Consider the following 26,305-nt stretch of genomic DNA (forward strand, 5'->3'; position numbering starts at 1 on the left):
TTGTGGCATTTGTTTGAACTTGAACAGATAGGATGTGTCTATACACTTCAGAATTCAATATGCTACTACCTTCAGCAGCCATACATACCAGGCCATAACACCCCCACCACTGTTTCACAGATGAGGTGGTATGCTTTGGATCTTGGGCAGTTTCTTCTCTCCTCCATACTTTGCTCTTGCCATCACTCTGATATGTTAATCTTCATCTCATCTGCCCACAAGACCTTTTTCCAGAACTGTGGTTGCTCTTTTAAGTACTTCTTGGCAAACTGTAACCCGGCCGTCCTATTTTTGCGGCTAACCAGTGGTTTACATCTTGCAGTGTAGCCTCAGTATTTCTGTTCATGAAGTCTTCTGCGGACAGTGGTCATTGACAAATCCACACCTGACTCCTGAAGAGTGTTTCTGATCTGTTGGACAGGTTTTTGGGGATTTTTCTTTATTATAGAGAGAATTCTTCTGTCATCAGCTGTGGAAGTCTTCCTTGGCTTGCCAGTCCCTTTGCGATTAGTAAGCTCACCAGTGCTCTCTTTCTTCTTAATGATGTTCCAAATAGTTGATTTTGGGTAAGCCCCTTTGGCTGATGCCTCCAACAGTTTTATTCTTGTTTCCCAGTCTCATAATGGCTTCTTTGACTTTCATTGGCACAACTTTGGTCCTCATGTTGATACACAGCAATACAAGTGTCCAAAGGTGGTGGAAAGACTGGAGGAAAGACTAGGTGCTGTGAGCTCTCTAATACCTGCATTAAGGAGGCGATTAAACATACCTGAGCAATTACAAATTACGAAGCCATGTGTCCCAAACATTATGGTGCCCTGGAATGGGGGGGGGGGCTATTTATAAACACAGCTGTAATTTCTACATGGTGAAACCAAAATGTATAAAAATGGCCTTAAATAAAATTTGACAATGTCATCTTTAATCACATGTGATATTTTCTATTACAAATCTCAAATTGTGGAGTACAGAGGCAAATAAATAAACGGTGGGTCTTTGTCCCAAACATTATGGAGGTCACTGTAAATTAAAGTACTTTCTACAAATAACTAGATCACTAATGCTTTCTCAACAAGAAGGGAGTTGCAAATAAATGGTGTAAGTAAAATGGTAATAAACTTGGCCGTTACCTTTTCCCTGAGAAATAACAAAGGTTGAAGTTTTTTATGCATCTGAGGAAAATTAATTCCCATTAATTCCTGCTTCATTGAAATAAATCTTTCCAAATACACTTTCAAACACCAGACAATCTCAATTTCCAATCACATTTTCCAGAGTTATTTTGCTTTTTCTTCCTCCAAATGCACAACCAAATAATCTTGGGTTGGACAGTTAAAGGCAAACCAAACTATGCTTTGATGCTACTACTATCTTTTGTCTTCGACCCACAACTAAATTCATGTGGCATGTTTTCCATGCAAAATTCAATCAACATTCATTAATGGAAAACAATGCACTCTAACATGTCAAAGCCATATGGAGCTATATACTAATGAAACAAAACAATGAAGAATAAAATGAAATGGGTAAAACCTTTCTGCATGAACCTTATGATACGATACTCGTCTTTTACAGATTTGATGTTGGTTTTACTATTTCCGTTATCCATATGAATGGAATAATCTGTCAGCCATATTTATCTCTTGTCAAAATTACTCGCTATCAGGAACTATTTATGTTTGAGAAACACAAATTATCAGTGTGAGTTTATGGAGAACGTAGTATTCAAATGTAAAATAATTGAACGAGAGGCAAGAGACATAGGCTTCTCCTTAACCCAATCTGATGAGAACAGATGTATACGAGGGCAAACAATGAAACTCCATTCAGAAGACACTAATTCACTGAAAACTTGTGAATAAATTGGGATTTTGGCATTGAGTGGATGAAGATTTATTTTGGTGGACAGCATACCAACTTACATTTGAAGCTAAAGGGCTGGAAATGAACTGTCAAAGACTGAGCAAAAAATAAATTGTTGGAGGAAATCGGCAGGTCCGACAGAATCTGTGGAGGGAAATTGACAGACGACATTTTGGGTCAGGACTCTCCTTCAGACAGTCGAAACACAAGAGACTTTCCCTTGCAACCGCAGGAAATGCTACACTTGTCGCTTTACCTCCCCCCTCGACTTCATCCAAGGACCCAAGCAGTCTTTCCAGGTGAGGCAGGGAATCACCTGCACCTCCTCCAACCACATCTACTGCATCTGCTGTTCCAGGTGTCAACTTCTCTACATCGGTGAGACCAACTTGGCGATCGCTTCGCCCAATACCTCCGCTCAGTTCGTAATAACCAACCTGATTTCCCGGTGTCTCAGCACTTCAACTCCCTCTCCCATTCCAAATCCGACCTTTCTGTCCTGGGCCTCCGCCTTACCAGAGTGAGGCCCAGCGCAAATTGGAGGAGCAGCACCTCATATTTTGCTTGGGTAGTTTACACCCCAGCAGTATGAACAATGACTTCTCCAATTTCAGGTAGACCTTGCTTTCTCCCTCCTTCCCCTCCCCAAGCCTACTGTCTCAGCCTCTTCCTTTCCTTCCTTCCCCCCCACCAAACATCAGTCTGAAGGGTCACCTATTCCTTCTCTCCATTGATGCTGCCTCACCCGCTGAGTTTCTCCAGCATTTTTGTCTATCTTTGGTTTGCTGTGCATTCAGAATCTGTGTTCATTGGAGTGGGAATTATTTGTCTGAAGATTAGCAGTAAAAGGGTTAATTTATCCACTTGTTGGTCTTTGTCCTGTGGTATGTTTTAACTTATTTTTTTTTTTTTAAGGTTGAATTATCTTATAAGTTTGTAAATTGTTGAATGAACAAATTAATAAGAATTTCCCATTTTTTGCGAGGAGGTTTAACTCTGCCAACAGCTGAGGTTGAAGCCTCATCTTTAACCATATACACCCTGCACAGGTAAATGTAGAAGAATTTTGCAGTGGGTGAAATAAGCTCCACGTTTTCTGAATAGCAAAAGACTGGTGGCATGGAAATGCAGCAAGAAATTTTTTGAGGACACCAAAATACTAAACCAGTCACTATTATATTATCCCATTGAAATACTGCTACAAACAAAAACATATTGGACAAGAAATCACAAGCCCATCTAATACCAAATGCCAAGCATTAAGCAGGTATTTCACATTGAAATAAAATTGTACGTGGGGAAACACACTGGGCTCCATGTATTTTTAAAGGACGTCTTTGCAAAAATATTTTAACATAATGAAGCATATGAAGTAGAATGGTAATTTAAAGCAAAGCAGTTACTTTGTTAATGATGTACTGTACTTTGATGCAAAAAGCAATCTATTTTGGGTGCAAGTCCACCGCCACCCACCCCGAGGCTAAGTGCACCCAAACACAAGATCACCTTGTCCTGGCTCAAGCTCACATGAGTTGTTTTATAACCTGCATTTTACAAATGCACGACTTTCAAAATTGGTGCAGTGAATCCCAAATCTTAAAGCAATACAACAAAGCTAAAGTCCTATAGACTGCAAGGTTAAAACTGAGCTTGACAGGCCAAGTTATAAATGTATACATCTCCACTGCCTCTGCGTTGCTCGGCCAGTCCACACTATTTAAGACCAAGCAGCCCACAGAATTAGAATCCCACCCACTATTTAAACTAAACTGGACAAGGTTTAAATTATGATCTTATACGTGGATACCTACAACTTATACGGGCACACCACCGCGAAATGACCTCAATAGAATCACTTACCATACTGGATTAGGAAGAGAATGTTATTCCTTTTTCACCACTTAAAATCCCACAGCACCCCACCCTGGTACAATATTGGTATGTCTCCACCATATTTCAAGAGAAATCATCACCAACACCACAAAGCAACTGTGGAAATCACCGTCCAGTTTGGCTAGTGACACCTACATACGAATCAACATTTCTACACAGACTGAATAACTCTCCCCTAAAATGTAATAACAAGGAACTGCAAATGCTGGTGTATACAAAGATAGACACAAAATGCTAGAATAACTTAGCGGGCCAGGCAGCATCCCTGTAGGATATGGATAGGTGAAGTGTCTGAAAATGGGTTCCGACCCAAAACATCACCTATCCATGTTCTGCAGCGATGCTGCCAGACCTGTTGAGTTACTCCATTGTGCATCTATCTTCACTCAAAATTATTGTTTCAGAGTTAAAAGTTGTGTGTATTCGTGTGACTATGTATGAAACTATGTACGATTCAACTCTAATACCTGTAACAACGAACGAATAGGGCAAAAGTGAGGAGGTTGGTGTACTTAGCTTATCAGTTTAATAGTTTTATTATAGCTAAACAGATTTCTGGATTTTTTTTAATTTAATCGATTAACAATTTAATTGGCAAAATTTACAAGACCAGGACCATATTCCAAACCTTGTAAAAAAAGCTATTGAGAACTTCCGGAAAAAATGTTTCCACGTCTCCTTATAAGTGAATTGAGGGAAATATCCAGCCAATCCCCACCATGTCTTAACAACCATAGGGACACAAGGAAAGGTAAATAATATGCAGGAACGTTGTTCAGAAACAGCAGGTAAATTGGTCGAGTGTTGTCGCATCACTAAACCATGTAACTTTTAAGTACAGCTGCAAAATGACGCGGCTAGAATAGATGGGACGGCAATTTACCAAGCCTTTTGATGTGCAATTACAGAAGGTCGGGACAGAGGCTCCTCCTTAAATCTCCAGGAATCACCCCTTCGGTAACGGAGGTAGGAGTGAATGAGAGCGTCATCCCTCCTCCTGCTGCCGTTTATGTAATTCACGGGAAGACGCGCAACAACAAGGCCCGGAATCGGCGCTTTCGGCCTATCAAAGGGAGGGGGAGGAGGTAAGAAGGGCCTGGAGAGGCCTGCGACTTACCAATTGGTCATGTCCAGGAAGAACGCACAGCCGGCCGGGTTGAGCTGGAAGCCCAGCAGCCTCTGAAACTCGGAAATCAGCACATCCTTGTCTGTGGTTCCCATGCAGCTAAATTTCTGCATCAGGTCTTGATCTAAGTCCATGTCCACGTCCATGTCTTTTCTCTGTCGGTCTCTCTTTCTCTCGTCCCGTGAAGTGCCGCCGGGCCGCCTGGCGCTGGGGGGCCCCCGCTCAGCTGGCTGTAAACGGGCGCGCTGTGACGTGTGACTCTAGGCCCGGGCCTACCCCTTCAACATTGTCGCTGCTACCTCGTCTCGATGGCGTCCGCTTCAATAACACGGTCCCCTCTCTCGCAGGCCATGCGCATGCGCACCCTGCCCTCCCCGCGAGTCACACTCACTCGCCTCGCGTCACCCACCCGTGACGTCACACTCGCCCGTGGCGTCATTGAGCGGCTGAAGATGGCGGCCCCCAAATCAGTTGCAGTGACAAATAATGGTGTGGTGGGGATCAACACTGTCACCATTTGAAAGGACTGAACATTGTGAGGAGCTCTGAACCCCCCTAAAAGGGTCTCTCTTTTTTGTAGATAAATAAGGTTTAATAAATTAGCAGCAAAACAGAAATATCTGGAACAAAGTGATGAAGCATTTGAGGAGAGAAGAGAAAAGTGAATGTTTTAGCTGCACTGTCACCATTTGAAATAGGTGAAAGGACTGACCATTCAGTGAGAGGAGTTCTAAAACTTCCAAGAAGGGTATTTTTTCTGTTTGTAGATAAATAAGAATTGTATTGCAAATTAAGAGCAAAACAGAAGTCCCTGGAAACTTAAAGTGATGAAGCATCTGAGGAGAGAAGAGAGGTTATTGTTTTGGAGATATCTATCGAAACAAGGTGGATATAAAATTCAACAGGATTTTATAAAAATAATCAGATGGGAACAGGAAACGCATAAGAATATTAAGAGCAAAACAAATCCTTGGAAACCTAAAAGGTTGTGAAACATCTGTTAAGAGAATAATTACGTTAATGTTTCATAGTCTATTGGATATTGAACAGTGTATTTTGTAAAGAATTAAATGGGAACATGGAAATGCATAAGAAAATTTTAAAATGAAGTTACTGGAAATGTGAAAGAACAATAAAACAACAGAAAAACTAAGCACGTCTGCGAAAAGAGAAACAATTAATATTTCAGGCCTCCATCCCAACAAATGGGCATGTTTCCACAGAAACAACCTCACCTGCTGAAGTTTTTTGCCTCCAACATTTTGAGTTTTTATTTTACAGCATTTGAATGTGCTCTGTCAGTGGTGGCAAAAGAAAGAGATGGCTAGAATGATGATTGAAGGCTTGGATGCAGAGTGTTGCTAATGAGGGAATTAAATCAAGAGTACTTGGATGGAAAACAATATGATTAAATGACAAGATGAAACGACTAAATTAAAAAAATAGAGCTATAAATAAAATACAAAATAATTTCAGAGTTGACGTGGAAAAACTTTTCCCACTGAGAGTAGGGAAGATTCAAACAAGGGGACATGACTTGAGAATTAAGGGAGTGAAGTTTAGGGGTAACATGAGGGGGAACTTCTTTACTCAGAGAGTGGTAGCTGTGTGGAATGAGCTTCCAGTGAAGGTGGTGGAGGCAGGTTTGTTTTTATCATTTAAAAATAAATTGGATAGTTATATGGATGGGAAGGGAATGGAGGGTTATGGTCTGAGCGCAGGTATATGGGACTAGGGGAGATTATGTGTTCGGCACGGACTAGAAGGGTCGAGATGGCCTGTTTCCGTGCTGTAATTGTTATATGGTTATTATATGGTTATATTGGTAGGGAGATGGAGATAGCAGGAGCCGTAATATGTAGAAATGGAAACACAAAAATAATTCAGAGTAAAGGCACAGGGAAACAAGGACAGTAAAGTACCCAAGGTGCGAACAACCCTACCAGCCTTCTGTTCCAACAAATGATCCCAATTGGAAGAATCAACTGATTTCCTCTTGCCTCTGGAAAGCCTGTCCACATTAATGATATTCATGCCCAAGAACAAGTGGGAATTTTGAAGATAGAAACCAAAATGCTGAAGTAACTCAGCGGGACAGGCAGCATCTCTGGAGAGAAGGAGTGGATGTTTAAGGTCGAGACCTGTATTATGGTTGAGATCTCAAGCCATTGAAGTGGTTTGGAAGATATAAAGTTTATCAGGTACTTCATGATAAAATAGTGATAAAATAGAACATTTCAGGATTAAATGCAACAGTGTGAAAAATTTTAAACATATAATATGTTCTGTCATTAAACTCTTTCTATTAGTTCCATCAGATGTTTTGTTCGAGTAACTACTGGGAGTTTTAAAAGTCACCAAAAAGTGAGTATTAAGTGCTTTGTTCAGTTACTTGTGGCATGAGGTGGTCCCTCAGCCTCAAAATAAATTAGCAAGTGTATTAATTAATATTAAATACACTTTTAGATGTCTGAATCAGAAGGTTCGCTGTAGAAGTTTGAAACTATAATTGTGAAATACAATACTTTTATAGGAATGGTTTGTTAATCATAAAACATAGCAACAGCGTTAGACTGATGGCCTGACAAATAAATTGCCAGACTAGAAACTCAGAAGCCTGAATGGACGATCTCAAGATAATTGTTCATATCTGACCATAGCAATCCTGGAATTTTTAAAAAGTTAATAATGTACATGTTTTAAGAAGATTTTAATAATAACTTTTAACAACCCGAATTTTTGTTAAAAACCCATCTGGTTCACTAATTACCCTCATTAAATTCCTTCGCGGGAGGAAATTTGCTTTTGTTTGTACTTGTGATCTGGCCATCCAGCAGTGTTGTTGAGTCTTAAATGTCCCAGCAGACCACTTAGTTTATAAAACTACCTTGGTAAAGCAGCAATAGAATGCCACAACATAAGCAGTGAATTCTGACACTACTCGTCACAATTAGCCTGGTTGATTTTGTAATGTCCCCACAAATGTGAGCAGTGGCTTCTAAACTGAGAGAGCTGTCCCACAGACTGATTATTTCTTTCCTTGCGCACAATGTGTCAGATTCACTTATCACAATTTCAGGATATGAATTGTCCCATGGTTAGTGCAGACTCACTAGAGGCATTCGAACAGTTGGATACAGGCAAGAGGGAGAGGCTTGGGAGTTCTCAACATTGACTCCAGGGCAGCACAGTGGCCCAGCTGGTAGAGCTGCTGCCTCGCAGTGCAAGACAACTGGGTTCAATCCTGTCTTCGGGTGATATCTGTGTAGGGTTTGCACTCTTTCGCTGTGACTGCATGGGTTTTCGCTGGTTTTCTCCCACACCCCAAAGACATGCAGGTTTGTGGGTTAATTGACCTCTGTAAAATTGCCCCTAATGTGCAGAGAATGGATGAGAAAGTGGGATTGCATAGCTATAGTGTGAAGGGGTGATCGATGGTCAGTGTGGACTCCATGGGCTGAAGAGCCCGTTTCTATGTTGTATTGCTAAACAAAATAAACGCATGGCATTCGTCAACAAGGGGCAAAGAATTGGGATTTGTTTACTATTGTCATGTGAACTGAGGTACAGTGAAAAGTTTTTTTTGCACACTATCCAATTAAATCAGATCATACGATACATAAGTACAACTATCCACGACCAAGTACAAAAAATAGAGCAAAGAGAAAAATACCTGAGTGCATTATATAGTTTACAACAATTACAATTCCAGAGAAAAATATCCAATGTCCACCATGAGATAGGTTGGAAGATCATGACCATACACCAGCTTATCAGTAGTCTGATAACAGGGGGAAAAGCTCTACCTGACTGGTTGTATGTGCTTTCATGCTTTTATATATTCTGCTCCATGAGAGGGGAGAAAGGGAATGACTGGAGTGAAAACATCCTTGATTACGTTGCCTGTTTTTCTGCGGCAGCATGAAGTGTAGATGGAATCCATAGTGGAGTGTCTGGTCAGTGAGATAGTCTGTAAGACTTCCACAAATCTGCAATTTCTTGCGCTCTTGGGCAGAGCTGTTCCTAAGCCAAGCTGTGATGCAACCCGACAATATGATTTTTATGTATATCTGTAGAAGTTGGTTAAAGTCGCTGGAGACATGCTGAACTTCTTACATCTTTTTTTACCATAGCTTCAATGTGGTTGGTGCAGGACAGATTGAAGGAGATATTTAGATACTTGAAATTCCCGATCATGTTCACTTCAGCACTGGGATATGTGCTCCACCATGCTTGATGAAGTCAATAACTATCTCCTCAACATGCTGCTGAGGGAGAAATTGTTGTCCTGTCACCATGATACTAAGCTCTCTTTATCTCCATTCCATCTCGTCATTGATCAAGATTCTGCTGACTACATTGATATTATTTGTAAAGGCGTTAGAGCAGAATTTGCACGCACAGCCATGAGTGTAGTAAGAGGCTGAGAAGATATTGTTGTGGAGCACCAGTGTTGAGAATGATTGTGGAGGATCTATTGTCACCTATCCTCTCTAATTGAAGTCAATGGATCAGAAAATCAAGGATCCAGACACAGAGGAAGGTGTTGATGCCCATGTTAATTTGGAGATTGATTTTGCATGGAATTATGGTGTTGAAGGCAGAGATATAGTTAATAAATAGTAGTCTGATGTAGGTGCTCTTGTTAGACATTCCAGAGATAAGTGTAGGACAAGGCGGATGACTTCTGCTGTGGAGCTATTTTGACAGTAAGCAAACTACAGTGGATCAAGTGCTGGTTTACACCGAAGATGGACACAAAATGCTGGAGTATCTCAACGGGACAGGCAGCATCTCTGGATAGAAAGAATGGATGACGTTTTGGGTCAAGACCCTTCAGTGGATCAAGGCTGTCTTGGAGACTAGAGTTAATGCATTTCCTGATGGTGGATGACGGAGCCACTGGAGAGTAGACATTAAGGCACATTGCTTTTATTTAGGACTGGGATTATAATGATCTTCTTAAAGCAGGTGGCAACCTCGGAACCAGGAGAGATTAAAGAGAAAATAGAGAGAGATCCATGAATACTCCTGCCAGTTGGTCCACACATTTCCTGAGGACATGACTGGGGGCTCAATCCAGGCCAGTTTCTTTCCATGAATTCACTCTCAGGAAGGTTCATCTTGGATCTACTACAGTGACCAAGGTTACAGGCGTGTCCGAGACTTGTTTGTTTTTTTTAATTTTATTTTTATTAGAAGTACGGTAAATTACAATCCTACACAACACATATATCTTAATACATTTTTTGTACCGCTTCATTTTTTTTGAGCTTTAAGAAAAAGGTAGAAGTAAGGAAAGTAAAGAAAGTGCGCGAGAGTCGTGAAGTGCAAGAGTGTTGGGAAAAGAAAGCCCCTTAGAAAAGAAGTTAGAGAAGGAAGTGAGAAAATAGACCCTAGAAAAGAAAGAAAGAGAAAATAGAAAAGTCGCTCTATTATAACATTAAACTACGCAGAAAGGGGACTACCAACCTTTTTTACCTCCCGTTACCAGGTCCTGAAAAAATTATTTATATATTGTTTTTTTTTTTAAACTATTACCTCATACTGAAACATCCAGAAACATAGACCACGTCTTTTGGAATTGGTCTGCTTTACCTGCTAAGAGGAATCTCATCTCTTCCAGATGTAATGTTTCAAACATATTTGATATCCACATTTTTATTGTTGGTGTGGGCGCATTTTTCCAGAATTTAAGTATAAGTGTCCGAGACTTGTGGGCGTACGCCCCACGTTGGGAACCGACCTTCTATTTAAAGTGAACAAGTTCAAGTTCAAGAGAGTTTATTGTCATGTGTCCCAGATAGGACAATGAAATTCTTGCTTTGCTTCAGCACAACAGAATATAGAAGGCATAAATACAGAACAGATCAGTGTGTCCATATACCATTGTATAAATATATATACACACATAGAAAATAGGTGCAGGAGGAGGCCATTTGGCCCTTCGAGCCAGTACCGCCATTCATTGTAATCATGGCTGATCGTCCCCTGTCAATAACCCGTGCCTGCCTTCTCCCAATATCCCTTGACTCCACTACCCCCTAGAGCTCTATCTAACTCTCTCTTAAATCCATCCAGTGACTTGGCCTCCACTGCCCTCTGTGGCAGGGAATTCCATAAATTCACAACTCTCTGGGTGAAAACGTTTTTTCTCACCTCAGTCTTAAATGACCTCCCCTTTATTCTAAGACTATGGCCCCTGGTTCTGGATTTGCCCAACATTGGGAACATTTTTCCTGCATCTAGCTTGTCCAGTCCTTTTATAATTTTATATGTTTCTATAGATCCCCCCTCTCCTTCTAAACTCCAGTGAATACAAGCCTAGTCTTTTCAATCTTTCCTCATATGACAGTCCCGCCATCCCAGGGATCAATCTCGTGAACCTACGCTGCACTGCCTCAATCACAGGGATGTCCTTCCTCAAATTAGGAGACCAAAACTGTACACAATAGTCTAGATGTGGTCTCACCAGAGCCCTATACAACTGCAGAAGAACCTCTATACTGAAATCCTCTTGTTATGAAGGCCAAGATTCCATTAGCTTTCTTCACTGCCTGCTGTATCTGCCAATACATCAATAAATAAAACAGATAAAGTGCAAATAAACAGATCATGGGCTGTTAATGTTCAGAGTTTTGTTTGAGTTGAGTTCAATAGCCTGGTGGCTGTGGGACATACAATGAATTGAGTTTAATTTATAGAGTTTGAATTTGGTTTATTGTCACGTGTACTGGGGTACAATGAAAAGCTTTTGTTGCGTGCTAATCAGTCAGCAGAAAGACAATGCATGATTATAATCGAGCCAGTCACAGTGTACAGATACAATATAAAGGGATTAACGTGAATAATGTTTAGTGCAAGATAAAGCCAGTAAAGTCCGATCATAGATAGTCTGAGGGTCTCCAATGAGGTAGATAGTAGTTCAGGACTGCTCTCTAGTTGTTGGTAGGGTGGTTCAATTGCCTGATAACAACTGAGAAGAAACTACCCCTGAATCTGGTGTGTGTTTTCACACTTCTATACCTTTTGCCCAATGGGAAAGGGGAGAAGAGGGAATGGCCAGGATGCTACTCCTCCTTATGCTGGTGGCCTTGCCGAGGCAGCTTGAGGTGTAAATGGAGTTAATGGAAGGGAGTTTTGGTTTGTGATCTGGGCTGTGTTCACAATTCTCTTCAATTTCTTGTGGTCTAGGATGGAGCTGTTCCCAAACTATTCGGTGGTGTATCCCGTTATTTCCTTTTCTTTCCTGCAATTAGACCCACAGTTGAATCTGAGTGGGTATTGGTATGATAGCTGGCTTTCATAGCCCTATCATCACTCGGGGATGCAACGGCTGTCAGTCTAGGTTCCCCTCCATCTCCTCATTGGGTGAAGTTGCATTTACCTCCAGCCTGCCTGGCCATCTTTTCTAAACTTTGAGCCAGTCTCTCGGTCTGAAGAAGGGTCTTGACCCGAAACATCACCCATTCCTTTTCTCCAGAGGTGCTGCCTGTTCCACTGAGTTACTCCAGCATTTTGTGTCTATCTTCAGTTTAAACCAGCATCTGCAGTTCCTTCCTACACTGTTCTTGAGACTTGTCATTGCCGGCGTTCTTTGGCCATTACTATTTCTTCAAACTTTGCAATTCTGAACCGTCTGGCCAAATTTGCCAAAAGTCTATCACTCTCTGCTTTAACATGATTTTATCTTCACCGACTCTACTGCCTTGTACCCTTCATATCACCACTGCCTTCATATCACCACTGGTCATGCATACTGGTCGAGCCTACAGTCCTGATTCAATTCCTGTACCTGTCCTCTCGTTCCTCCATCTATTCAAAATCTAACATGTTGCGCCTCATAAAATGTAATCAAACAATGTGACCTTCAAACCTCTGTTATTACTAGATCCCCCAGATCAAATCTTGACAGGGCTACATTTGTAAAACGCTGTATGAACAAGCAGGACCTCTAACCATCTGTTGATTTTCTCCAGTCAACTGAAGTCGGGTCCAATGCTCCTTCCTATATTTCATTGTGAATAAGCCATAATAATAATCTTTATTTATATAGCACTTTTCAACAAAACCAGTATTTGAACCAAAGTGCTTTACAGAGTTTGATTAAATTAATAGAACAGACCAAATGTCAATATATCCATACAAAAACAAAAAAGAGAAAAAAAAAAAAAAAAAAAAAAAAAAAAAGGGGTTTAAAAAAAAAAATAAGCCATAATCTAATACCAATGTTTCTTGGTGTTCGTCCTATATCTGTATTGTTTGGACTATGATTTTCCTGCATCCACAATTATCACTTAATATGCCTCAAATTATTTTGGGTCAACCTCACTCAGTGTCTTGCAGAAATCCAGCCTGACGTGCTCCACACACTAAAAACAAGGGTTTTCAGATGAGATGGAACGGGAAATTAAAAAGGATGTTGCCGGTACAGCTGTACAATGCGTAAATTATTGATTATGGATAAAATTTGGAACAATATAAATACATTTATCTTGCAAGAAAAAAACTGAATGATAGATTTGTTTTAACTGGCTAAAGATTTAGAAGGACTTGGTAGCCTTACGAATGGATCATGAAAATTAATATACGGTTCAGCAGGTAATCAGGAATGCAAACTACATGCCTGTCTGTGTAGACATCTAATTCTAGAGAAAAAAACAATGTGCTGGAATAACACTGCAGGTCAGGCAGCATCTCTGGAGAACACGGGTAGGTGACGTGTGTGTCAGAAGGAACTGCAGATGCTGGTTTATACTGAAAATGGACACAAAATGCTCAGTGGGGCAGGCAGCATCTTTGGAACAAGGGAACAGGTGACATTTTGGGTCAAAACCTTTCACAGCCTAAGTGGGACAGGTTGTCCTTATTAGATTAGACACAAAATGCTGGAGTAACTCAATGGGTCAGGCTGCATCTCTAGGGAAAAGGAATGTGAGATTTTGGGTCGAGACCCTTCATTTTCCTTATGAAGTTTTATCCAGATTTTATTCTCAGAGTTCAGCCTGAACCTCACCTTGTGGAGAAAAACAGAACAGTTAAAATCAGAGAAACACAACTCTTCAAACCCGAACCATGTAGTCAATCCAAAGCACAAAAGGTTGGAGGAACTCATTGGGTTAGGCAGCATCTGTGGAGGGAATGGTCAGCCTCACCATGTTCTGACCCATGTTTTTCCTCACCATGTTTTGACCCAGATTCACTACTACAGCCATGTGTCTTTATCTCATCCGATTATTCCCTCCATCGAGGTCCCTGCCTGACCTACAAAGTTCCTCCAGCCTTTTGTGTTTCGATCAACATTCCAGCAGTTCTTCTTCCATTGTTTCAGTTTCCAAAAAAATATATATATAATCAACCCTATTGCTTCTCCCTCAGGAGCTAACCTTTAACTCAAAATATCACTCATTATCTATCTATATTACTAAATCTCTGATCTTGACCGCTTTTGGCCTACTGTGCTGCGATTTCCGACAGAACGCTGCCACCTACGGCCGTCATTTTTGGCCACCTCGCCCAGAGCCCCCCTCCGCCTTACGGGTGTGGAGGATTTTTCCCATCGATGACAAATCAGAGAGATATTAATGTTTTAAAAAAAATTCACCATTCTCTCTGCTGCCCCTGCTGGAGGGAGGGGGAGGGACTATAAAACCAGGAAGTGATGTGCCTCACTCACTCTGTGCAAGATGGATGAAGCCAAGGGTCACGCCTCTCTGAGCTCTGAATAACACTGAACACTGCCTGCAAATGGTTGTTTGGATGCTTTGGCATGAAGTTGAAAGGCACTACTTACTGCAAATGGTGGCTTGGGTGCTTTGGCATGAAGTTGAAATGCACTATTTACTGCAAATGGTGGTTTGGGAGCTTTGGTTTAAAGTTCAAAATTCACTACTTACTGCAAATGGTGGCTTGGGAGCTTTGGCTTGAAGTTTAAAAAAAAATCACCATTCTCTGCTGCACCTGTTGGAGGGAGGGGGAGTGACTATAAAACCAGGAAGTGGTGTGCCTCACTCACTCTCTGCAAGATGGATGAAGCCACGGGTCACGTCTCCCTGAGCTCTGAATAACACTGAACAAATGTCTACACAACTGAGTACCCTTAATGTGGTTTGAAAATAAAATATGGTTTGTTTGAAGTAAAAAGACACTGCCTGCAAATGGTGGCTTGGGAGTTTTGGGCTTGAAGTTGAAAGGCACTACTTACTGCAAATGGTGGCTTGGGTGCTTTGGCTTGAAGTTGAAAGGCACTACTTACTGCAAATGGTGGCATGAAGTTGAAAGGCACTACAGACTGCAAATGATGGTGGGTGATTTGGCTTGAAGTTTAAAGGCATTTCTTACTGCAAATGGTGGCTTGGGTGTTTTGGCTTGAAGTTGAAAGGCACTACTTACTGCAAATGGTGGCATGAAGTTGAAAGGCACTACTTACTGCAAATGGTGGCTTGGGAGCTTTGGTGTAAAGTTCAAAATGCACTACTTACTGCAAATGGTGGCTTGGGAGCTTTGGCTTGAAGTTTAAAAAAATCACCATTCTCTCTGCTGCACCTGCTGGAGGGAAGGGGGAGGGACTATAAAACCAGGAAATGGTGTGCCTCAGTCTCTGTAAGATGGATGAAGCCAAGGGTCACGTCTCTCTGAGCTCTGAATAACACTGAACAAATGTCTACACAACTGTGAGCACCCTTAATATGGTTTGAAAATGAAAATATGGTTTGTTTGAAGTAAAAAGGCACTGCCTGCAAATGGTTGTTTGGGTGCTTTGGCTTGAAGTTGAAAGGCACTACTTACTGCAAATGGTGGCTCGGGTGCTTTGACTTGAGGCTGAAAGGCACTACTTACTGCAAATGGTGGCATGAAGTTGAAAGGTACTACTTACTGCAAATTGTGGCTTTGGTGCTTTGCTTGAAGTTGAAAGGCACTATTTACTGCAAATGGTGGCTTGGGAGCTTTGGTTTAAAGTTGAAAGGAACTACTCCCTGCAAATGATGGCTTGGGTGTTTTGGCTTGAAGTTAAAAGGCACTACTGCAAATGTACTTACTTCCTGTTTGCACTGTATATTGATTTTAGATAAAACGCTACACTTACGGCTGTGATTTTTGGCCATCTTACTCGCTCCCCCCCTCCGCTGAGCAGGTGCAGAGAATTCTTCCCATCAATGAAAAATAAAAGTGTTATCAGTGTTTAAAAAATGTTGAGAATCTCTCTCCTGTCAATCACGCCCTGAAAGCCACACCTTTTCCGGTGGGAGGGGGAGGGGTTATAAAACCCGGAAGTGTGGGTGTGGCTTAGTCTCTGCGTGATGGGGGAGGGAGAAGTCATAACTCTGTCTGAGCTGTGAATCAACTGAACACGCTGAATGTCTACTGAACTGTGAGTTTGGTATTTTGTGTGGTTTTATGGTGGTTTCACCCTGCATGAAATGGTATGAAACTGCATTTGAATTTGGTGGCTTTGGACCCTGCTTGAAGTGGAATGAAACTGCACTGAATTTGGTGGCCTTGCACCTTGCTGAAAGTGGTATGAAACTGCACTTGTATTTGGTGGCCTTGGATCCAGCTTGAAGTGGTATGAAACTGCACTTGAATTTGGTGGCCTTGCACCCTGCTTGAAATGGTTGGAAACTGCACTTGAATTTGGTGGCCTTGCACCCTGCTCATAGTGGTACGAAACTGCATTTGAATTTGGTGGACTTGCACCCGGCTTGAAATGGTAGGAACATGGATTTGAATTTGGTGGACTTGCACCCTGCTTGAAATGGAATTTCAAGGAATAGTCATGAGTCAACTGCCAGCCCACCAGCCGTGAGTGAGCTGCCTGAGCTGCCAAGAACCCATACCAGCACTCCAGAAAGCCCCCCCCCCCCCCCCCCCCCCCCCCCCCCCCCCCCCCCCCCCCCCCCCCCCCCCCCCCCCCCCCCCCCCCCCCCACTGGCCACCAATATTGGAATTGGTGGAGAGGTGGAATATTGCGACGGGGGACCAGCCCTCCCGTGTGAACATGGGACCCAACGGGTCCCACTTAGTCTAGTTTAACTCTAAATTATTTTTAACAGGATTTATCACGGTGCCAACTCAGGATGTCTTGCCTCTAAATCCTTGTAAGTATTCCTCTCCCTCTCTACTTATAATCCAAATAACATCTCCATCAGAATTTGATTAACACAACCCTAACTTTTGTTTGTAATATCTTCTTTGCATCCTGTTCAACCAAAAAATCATTGATGACCAATCATTTGCACAATTAAGGTGTTTCAATGGAGAAAAGTGTGAGTTTATATGCAGTGTAATAATTTGTTAACAGCCATTTCTCCTGATATTCATACTTCACACTAATGACAGAATACGACTCGCCAAAGTTATCATGTTATTTAGGCAAAGGCTTGTTCTTTTGGTGGACATTATCACAAAGTAGCGATTGTGAAGACAATGTCACCATTACAAAAATGAGTTCCTCAGGATTTCCTTATCAGCTTGGACCCTATTGAGAAAGTTCAGCACTGACATTGAATTTTCTGGCAGACAATTTAGAAGTCAAATAGGTTTCAGAAATGATTGACAAACTTTAAATGCTACTCTCAAGTTACCTTCTCGGGCTTCTCTTATTAAGCAAAGATATTCAGCCGATTTATTCTTTCTTGATTGATATGATTATGTATTTTTGGTGCAGTATTTGTAAATCTATATTGCACCTTCCTCAGTGCCTCTTTCTCCTCCCCCCCCAATAAAAATAAAATTCTTAAATCACTGTTCAGTACGTATTTAATACCCTATTAAATATTCAATTATTTTTGTATCAAAATTAACATCTACTAATTTAAGTATTACATGGCTTTATTAATTGGTGATGTTGCATTGAATGTACTTCATGATCCCATCGTTCCTCTACCTAATTTTGATTCTTACATTATGACTGCCTTATTTGCCTTGCAAATGCTAAACTTTATACTTATCTGTGTTGGTCATCTCATAATTAAGTGCTCATTCTGCAAATTTATTAAAATCTCGTAATTTGTTGCAGTCCTCCTGAATACTAACAGTTCCTCTCCACCCCCTAATATTTGGTATCATCCGCAAATGTAGAAATGTCATATTCTAAACTTTGTATCAGGATATAGATTTTGAGCAACAGTAGTCCCTGTTGGGAATATCAGTGCCAATTTATTATTAGATCTGCCAATTCAGCACATTTAATATCAATTGCCTCAGCCAAATTCTTAGTGGTGCTCCACACCAACATGTCCCGGCTTGCTTTCTTTCACCTCTGGCCCAGTTCTGATCTTTGTAGAATTCCACTTTCCAAGTCCTGCCACTTAAATTCTTTATTCATACTCTGCTTTCTGTCTTGAAGTGTTTTCCTACTTTCCTATGACTGTGCATCTTCTCTTATCTTTAATGTGCAACTTGCATTTTGGAAATCAAGTTAAATGACATGTGGCTCCCTTGTTTATATGGTCTGTTCTTCAAATAATTCAGAGATGTGTTGAACAGGACTTTGCCCTATCAAATTTGCTGCACTATTTAAACAAATAGAAGAAAATAAAAAAGATCAAGACTGTCATTTAGCCCTTTTGCAGATCTTCTACCTCAGGGCTATTTTCCTGACTGTCCTCCGATCTCTTGATTTCCTCAATAACCAGAATGCTATCAATCTCTGTTTTGAAAGAACTCAATAACTGAGCCTCCAGAGACCTTCAGGGTAGATAATTCATGATTATATCTTTGATTTATATATGTATTTCTATTTGCCTTACTTGGCTTTGTGACCACAGTTGAAAGCTGGTTCGGTCATTATTTCGTAGCCATAGCTTGTTTTTCTGAAAAGTATCTTTGTTATTAAATATTCTAACCTTCTTAAAAAATGTGTCATTATGCCTTTATTACCTCTTCTTAACTCTTTTAAATCAAACAAATGTAATCCATCTGGACCAGTTTCATTTAATTTGACTTGCTTTAATTGGCTTACTTTTTCATCTCTTATTATTTTATTTTTATTTTTATATCATTTCTTATTCCAAATTTTGATGCCATATATGCCTGAACCATCTCCTTGGTAATTGTTCAATATTTCAGCCACTTCATTATTATTACCTGGATTTATCCCATCCATTAATATATACTACATTATGCTTACCTTAATCGAGATGTTCCATCCTTAAACTGGTCTCAACGTATCTGGTTCATCCCCATTACTATCTCCCTAGTCTGGATTTTCGCATACTGGATTTTGAAAGGAAGTCCTATACGTGTTGCAGCAACTTCTTTGCATAATCCATTCGTCAAGTTGAGTTTATTGGCAAATGCACAAAAACAGTGAGGTACAGGTTCACAGAGAATCTTGCTTGCAGCAATGTCACAAGCACATTGACTCAGACAGCATACAAAAACGTACGGTACACATAAATTATCCAAATTATGCAAGATTGTGAAAAGAAATAGTGCCTATAATTAAACAAACTTTAGTTATGATGAAAAGAATGGATAGAGAAATATTTCAGCTTCCTTCTCATCCCAAGCATTAATCCGCTCACTAAGATTATGAAATCTGTCATTGCATTATCTATCAAGACCCTTTTTTATATTACCTGCTAGACTATCTATTTAATCATGTGCAACATCAGAGAGTCATAGAGATACAGTACATAATAAAGAAACAGGCTCTTTGGCCCAACTCGTCCATGCTGACTAAGTTATCTAACTGAGCTAGTCTTACTTGCCATTGCCTGGCCCATGTCCTTGTCATCCATGATGTTATTGTGGTTCTTACTGCTGACAAAGGGAAATTGCATTGACGTCAATGTCATGGTCTTGGTTAAAGGTTGGCTAATAGGTGATGATATTTATTTCATTAAAGAAGCATCGTTATTTGGCTGTATCTTCTACCACTTTCCCCACCCAGTCGATGCAATGTTGAAGGTGTTATCTGTCATACATTAATCAAATGTTTCATATGTTCGTACAGGTAGATATATAAAGGTAGTTACAAACAAAAGGGCATTTATTAAAGTTCCAATTAAAATTACCATTTTACATAATTTTTATCTCCGAGCAGAGGTGATGCTGGAAAATGTCTGCCTATCCACTATTTTCTTTTCTATTCAATTTCTCTTTCCTTTATTTGAAAAAAATCATCAAATTCTTAAAATTTTGTGTCCTATATATTTATCTCATTTCTTACTGCCTTTAATTTTCTTGATACCTTTTAATCCTGAATGTCGATTTATTGAAAATTCTCTCCCTGGATGTCCACCAATCTCTGGCTTTTATCTCTGCCTCAAATTTGAATTCTATTTCCTAGTATCCTAATCTGTCCATACCTAATTGTAAATTTAGAAGCTTAAAAGTTATTCTGCGCTTTCATGCATTCGTTTTCATGCATTTCATGTATTTTTGCAAATAGATTGCTGTCTTTCCAAACATAAATTCTAATATATTCCTGTAGAACAAACATTACTTGTTTTAAAGGAAAAATATGTATCTTTGTGAGCACTGTGAGAAGTTCCATTACAGTGTACAACCTCTGCACAAAGAAGTAAACAAAAAATACAATCACACAACAGACAATATATTTAGATCATATTCGCTGACACGGACATACGATATAGATATATTTATCACAACTTTCTATTTGAGCACAATGTACACGAGGCATCCTGAAATTTATGGTGCCTAGTTCTGGTCAAAAATTAGGTAATCTCTACAACAATTAGTAATTCTACTACCCAACATGTCAATGATTTAATGACACTATATCATCACATGTACCTAAATACAGTGAAATGCTCTGTTTTGCATACAACCCAGTAAAATCATACAGTTGACCTCACCTAGGCAGTACACAAGAGTTGCCACATTTATGGTGCCGACAAAATTACAATAAGTTAATTGAACAGTTTGGCTCAGCTCCATAGTGAAAGCACTGAGAAATCACACATCCTCTTCTGCAGAAATATTTGTAATTCCACAATAGAATATCACACGATCTTTCTGGCCAATGGAATGTTTTAAGTGGCATTTACTATTTTTAGTAATTCTGTTGAGTCACACACGTCAAATAATTGAATTTGATTGGTGAATGAATATTGACTCATCTCCAACTCTAGTTCGTAATGAGCTGTGGATTTTTTTTTTTTAATATCCACCTGAATTGGGTGAAGGTTTAATTTTTTATCAAAAAACATCACACTTCAGCCCTTACAAGATCCCTCAGTCTGAAGAAGGGTTTCGGCCCGAAATGTCGCCTATTTCCTTCGCTCCATAGATGCTGCTGCACCCGCTGAGTTTCTCCAGCATTTTTGTGTACCTTCGATCTTCCAGCATCTGCAGTTCCTCCTTGAACGCAAGATCCCTCAGTATTCCACTTAAGGAGCAGCTGAGAATATTTGCTCGTGTGTCTTGCTTGAAGCCATTATCTTCTTTCTCTGAGGTGAAAATGCAACTGCTGAGCCAAGCTATCACTTGATGCAAAACAGAGCTAACAAACATGCAGCAAACTGGTATCACTGTCCAGCAATAAACAAATTAACAGAGCAAGGAAATATATCAAATATCTTGAATTAACATGTTAACATTTCCAACATCCACATTTTAGAAGTTAACATGAAACAAAAATTGTGATGTACAAAAACATAAATCACAAATTTACTAAAATAGGATTAAAATAAACTGTTCAATTGGTAAAATAATTATCAGACGACCAAGACATTTAGTCATGCAAAGTATCTGCAGAAACAATGCCAGCTACACTCCAAATAAATTAATAGGCAGTGGGGAGCCGAGGGAATTTTACAATATAAAAGGCAGCATGTAAATCATGAATTCATTTCTCTGAAGTAAGCATTACAGTGACGAAAACAGTAAAAAAAAATAAGATTCAGTGCAAATGGAAAACTACAAGTGGCATTAAACAGGTCATTTATAGTCACACACCTGTAAAAAGACAGCTACATTAATTAAACATATTCTTTTGAAGTTATTCTATTAAACTTTAATTTGAAGATTTAAATGGTAGGTAGACAAAAATGCAGGAGAAGGTGAGGCACAAAAAAACAGGTGAGGCAGCATCTATGGAGCGAAGGAATAGGTGACATTTCAGGTCAAGATCCTTCTTCAGATGAGAATGTAATGATAAAATGTTCTCCCTGTGTTTATCGTCTCCCTTCTTTCCAACGTTTAGTTTATTATTGTCACATGTACCGAAAATCTATCTCTGCCTTAAATATATCCGCTGACTTTGCCTCCACAGCCTTCTGTGGCAAAGAATTCCACAGATTCACCACCCTCAAACCAAAGAAATCCCTCCTCATCTCCTTCCTAAAAGATTGTCCTTTCATTCTGAGACTTTGACCTCTAGTCCCAGACTCTCCCACGAGTGGAAACATCCTCTCCACATCCACTCTATCCAAGCCTTTCACTATTCTGTACGTTTCAATGAGGTCCCCCTCATTTTTCTAAACTCCAGCGAATTTAGGCCCAGTGCCATCAAAAGCTCATCATATATTAACCTACACATTCCTGGGATCATTCTTGTAAACCTCCTCTGGACCCTCTCCAGAACCAGCACATCCTTCCTCAGATATGGTCTCCAAAATGGCTCAAAATATGGCAAATGCGGCTGACCAGCACCCTATAGACCAGTACTGACCGGAGCCTCGGAGGCTTCGGCCGCGGGCCCAGTGGACGACAACGTCGGGAGCTCGCAGGTCCCAGGTTGGTGACCGATTCCCGGAGCTCCCGCAACAACAGCTTCGTCCGTTGGACTGGAGGGTGGCAGCTTCATCCGCCCCGGGCCGCGGAGTTTGAACCGGCCTGTTCGCGGAGCTCTGATTCGGCCACGGGACTTACCATCACCCGACGGGGGGCCCAACATCGAATGCCTGGATCGCCTCAACGCAGAGGGAGAACAAGGAAGGAAGAGATAAGGACTTTAAGACTTTTGCCTTCCATCACAGTGAGGAGGTGCCTGATAGACTCACTGTGGTGGATGTTAAACTGTGTTCATTGTGTGTTCTGTTATTTCATTTTCTGTCATGGCTGCAAGGTACGCAATTTCGTTCAAACTAAAAGTTTGAATGACAATAAAGGAAACTCCAACTAACTTATAGAGCCTCAGCATCACATCCCTGTTTTTGTTTGAAAGCCCTCTCGAAATAAATGGTAACATTGCGTTTGTACCTCCGATTTCTGGATTCTCTCCTCATTTAGAAAATAATCTATGCCTTTATTCCTACTTCCAAAATGCATGACTCCACACTTTGTTACACTATATTCCACCTGCCACTTCTCTGCCCACTCACCCAACCTATCCAAGTCCTTCTGCAGAGTCCCTGCTTTCTCTACACTACCTGCCCCTCCACGTATTTTCATATCATCCACAAACCTAGCCACAAAGCCTTCAATCCCCTCACCCAAATCATGAATATACAACGTGAAGAGCAGCAGCCCCAGCGGAACTCCGCTAGTCACTGGCAGCTGAACAGAAAAAAACCCTTTATTGCCACTCTTTGCCTATTGCTATCTAGCCAACCTGATATCCATGCTAGTATCTGCCCTTTGATACCAAGGGTCTACCTTAGCATCTTCCTTAGCAGCCTCCCACGTGGCATCTTATTGGAAGATATTCTGAAAATCTAGGCATACAACATCTACTGATGTCCTTTCCTTTGTGTTTAAATAGCATGTGTTAAATGTATGTTTTTAGTGTTCTTTTGCCTTAGTCAATAATGCATCTGCCAAAATAAAAGTGAAGCTGCTTTATCCATTCACCGTCCATAATAGCCACCAGAATTGACACCTTTTCTCAGAGTGACAGAAAGACATTCAATATTTTATTTAATTAAGTTGCAGGTTGCCCAGCAGGAGTTTCAGAGATCCACAGGTCTGCATTTTCAAGGCAACCAGAAACGCAGCCTCAGGCTAGAGGGATAAATCCACCACCAGGTATGTATTCCCATCCCTTTTCCTTTCAGCAGTTTGAAGGGATTGCTCTCTTCATGACTCTCTGGTCTGCTCTTCTATCCCTGCCTACCACTTCTTTTCATGTGGCACTTACCAATGGAACCACAGGAATGCAAAACCTGTTATTTTACCTCTTCCCTTCCTGTCATTCACAGACCGTCATTCCAGGCATGAAACAGTAATTCACATGTACTTTGTCCAATCTGTTGTACTCACAAAGTGGCCTATTCTGTATTGGAGAAGTCAAATGCAGATTGGGTGGTTGCTTTGTGGAGCCCCTGTACGCAGGTTTAACTTTGAGTTTCCAGTTACTTGTCACTTTAATTCAGCAACCCACTTCCACCCTGACTATTCTATCAATGGCCTCCTGCGCTGTTACAACAAGTTTCAATGCAAGCTTGAAGAAAAATGCCGTCATCTGTCTTGACACATTGCAGCCTCAAAGATTCCCTTTTCCTTTCTCTTTATGTCAGAACAGGCCACTCCTGTCCATTTTATTTTGGCTCCATTTTTCCTTCCTTTCATTTTGCATGGTTTACCCCTGCTGACCTTGTCCCACATCCTTAACCATTAGCAACACATAGAAAATAGGTGCAAGAGTAGGCCATTCGGCCCTTTGAGCCTGCACTGCCATTCAATATTATCATGGCTGATCATCCAACTCGGTATCCTGTACCTGCCTTCTCTCCATACCCCTTGATCCCTTTAGCCACAAGGGCCACATCTCTGTGTGTGAAAAATGTTTTTCTCATCTCAGTACTAAAAGATTTCCCCTTTATCCTTAAACTGTGACCCCTTGTTCTGGACTCATTATACAGACTAAGAAGCTTCATTTGATTTTAACTGCTTCTCACATCAAGGCATCTGGTCTCATTCTATCAGAGATATCCCTTTCATTTTGCCCACCCTCTCCACCCCCCCCCCCCCCCCCCCCTCTTTTCTGCTGCCTAAAAATAACCTGCTAAAAGTGTGAACATGACCCAATCCATCATGGGTACTGCCCTCCCCACCATCGAAGGGATTTGCAGGAGTTCTGCCTCAAAAAGGCAACCATCATCATCAGAGACCCACACCACCCTGGTCACACACTCATTTCATCCCTGCCACCTGGAAGAAGATATTGGAGTCTGAAAACTGTAACGTCCATGTTCAGGAAATACTTCTTCCCTTTGGCCATCAGGCTATGAAACACTACAACACCACAAACACTACGACTTGGGTACATTGGTTTGTCTTTTTGCACTATTATTGTTTGTTTGTTTTATGTGTGTGTATGTATGATAGCTATATGTGTGTGTAAATATACAGTGAACCTTTTTTCATTTATTATGTTGTTTACAGAGTACTATGCTGCTTACATATTCTGTTGTGCTGCTGCAAGTACGGATTTTATTGTTCTGTTTGAGACGTATGTGAATAAAAAACTCTTGACACTCTCTTGAACTTCTTTTCTGTTTTTCCTAGACATGATCCTGAAACATTCACATTTTCTGCTTTCTCAGAAACTGCCTGATCTGTGAAGAGCTTCCAGCACTTTTTGTGTTTATTTCAGAATTCCAGCAACATTGGTTTCTTTGAATATTGAACGTATAGCAGTTGTAGAAAGATGGCAGCCAGCAGTGGTCAAAATGAATATGGAATAGTCAAGTCTGATCAGGTGAGGTAAAACACAAAGTGCCGGAGTAACTCAGCAGGCCAGGCAACAACTGTGGAGGGAATGGATAGGCAATGTTTTGGGTTGAGACCCTTCTTCAGACATGGTGAAGTGTTTAGCAACAAATGTATTTGTTACTTAACACTTATAAAACATTCAAAGATAGGTAAGTAGAGATGTTATGAACCATGATAAGGCCCACAAGCAGAATAAACACTGAAATATTAAATTATTCCTCCTGTTCCCGTGTTACAGAATTGGAAAGAGGCAATCTTTATTCTGAGGTAGACAAAAATGCTGGAGAAACTCAGCGGGTGAGGCAGCATCTATGGAGTGAAGGAAATAGGCAACATTTCTGGTCGAAACCCTTCTTCAGACGAATTGTCTAATTATATATTTGACAGCATGTTTCCTCTCTGATCAGTTTGAATAAATGGAATCAAACCATGGAAGAAAATCTTGAAGCAGTAATTCATCTGACAGTGCAGAAATGTGCCTGACATTCCCAAAATGGTCCACCGAAAAGAGTGGAGTACATCATATTTATCTTTAGAATGAATCCAGCGGTAAGTTTGTGTTGGCTAAATAAGAATAATCTACTTTAATTTGTATAGAAATTAATATTTCAAAATCATTGACGAGATGATGTTTGGATTAAAAATCCAGTCCAAAATTAACGCAGGTTGCAAAAAATATTTTCTTGTAATTTATGTTGTCTAATGTATAAATATGTCATTATTTATTGCATTTTAAAAGAAATTAGTAGCTTGTTTGCTTGCTATCTGAACAGAAAGTAGTCTGTGAATAAACTCTGG

At 40.6% G+C, this 26,305-nt stretch overlaps 1 protein-coding gene and 1 long non-coding RNA gene across 4 annotated transcripts in view; one reads left to right on the forward strand and one right to left on the reverse strand.

Annotated features, from left to right (window-relative positions):
- The window catches only part of ilrun (inflammation and lipid regulator with UBA-like and NBR1-like domains), a 75,149-nt gene extending 69,940 nt beyond the window's left edge, over positions 1 to 5,209 (reverse strand). For all 3 annotated transcript variants that reach the window (XR_008725383.1, XM_055654473.1, XM_055654474.1), the window contains exon 1: positions 4,874 to 5,209. Coding sequence is in view for 2 of the 3 variants with exons in the window: in XM_055654473.1 (XP_055510448.1) it covers positions 4,874 to 5,028 (155 nt within the window). In the remaining variant the exon portion in view is untranslated. The remainder of the gene's footprint in view (positions 1 to 4,873) is intronic.
- Positions 5,210 to 5,260: 51 nt separating this feature from the next.
- On the forward strand, positions 5,261 to 24,729 carry LOC129708621 (uncharacterized). The gene is made up of 4 exons (XR_008725384.1): positions 5,261 to 7,083; positions 7,192 to 7,246; positions 16,936 to 16,980; positions 22,125 to 24,729. It is a non-coding gene; the product is annotated as an uncharacterized LOC129708621 (long non-coding RNA).
- Positions 24,730 to 26,305: the final 1,576 nt, after the last annotated feature.

This window comes from Leucoraja erinacea, chromosome 24 (assembly GCF_028641065.1).
Source record: "Leucoraja erinacea ecotype New England chromosome 24, Leri_hhj_1, whole genome shotgun sequence".
Classification (NCBI taxonomy): domain Eukaryota; kingdom Metazoa; phylum Chordata; class Chondrichthyes; order Rajiformes; family Rajidae; genus Leucoraja; species Leucoraja erinaceus.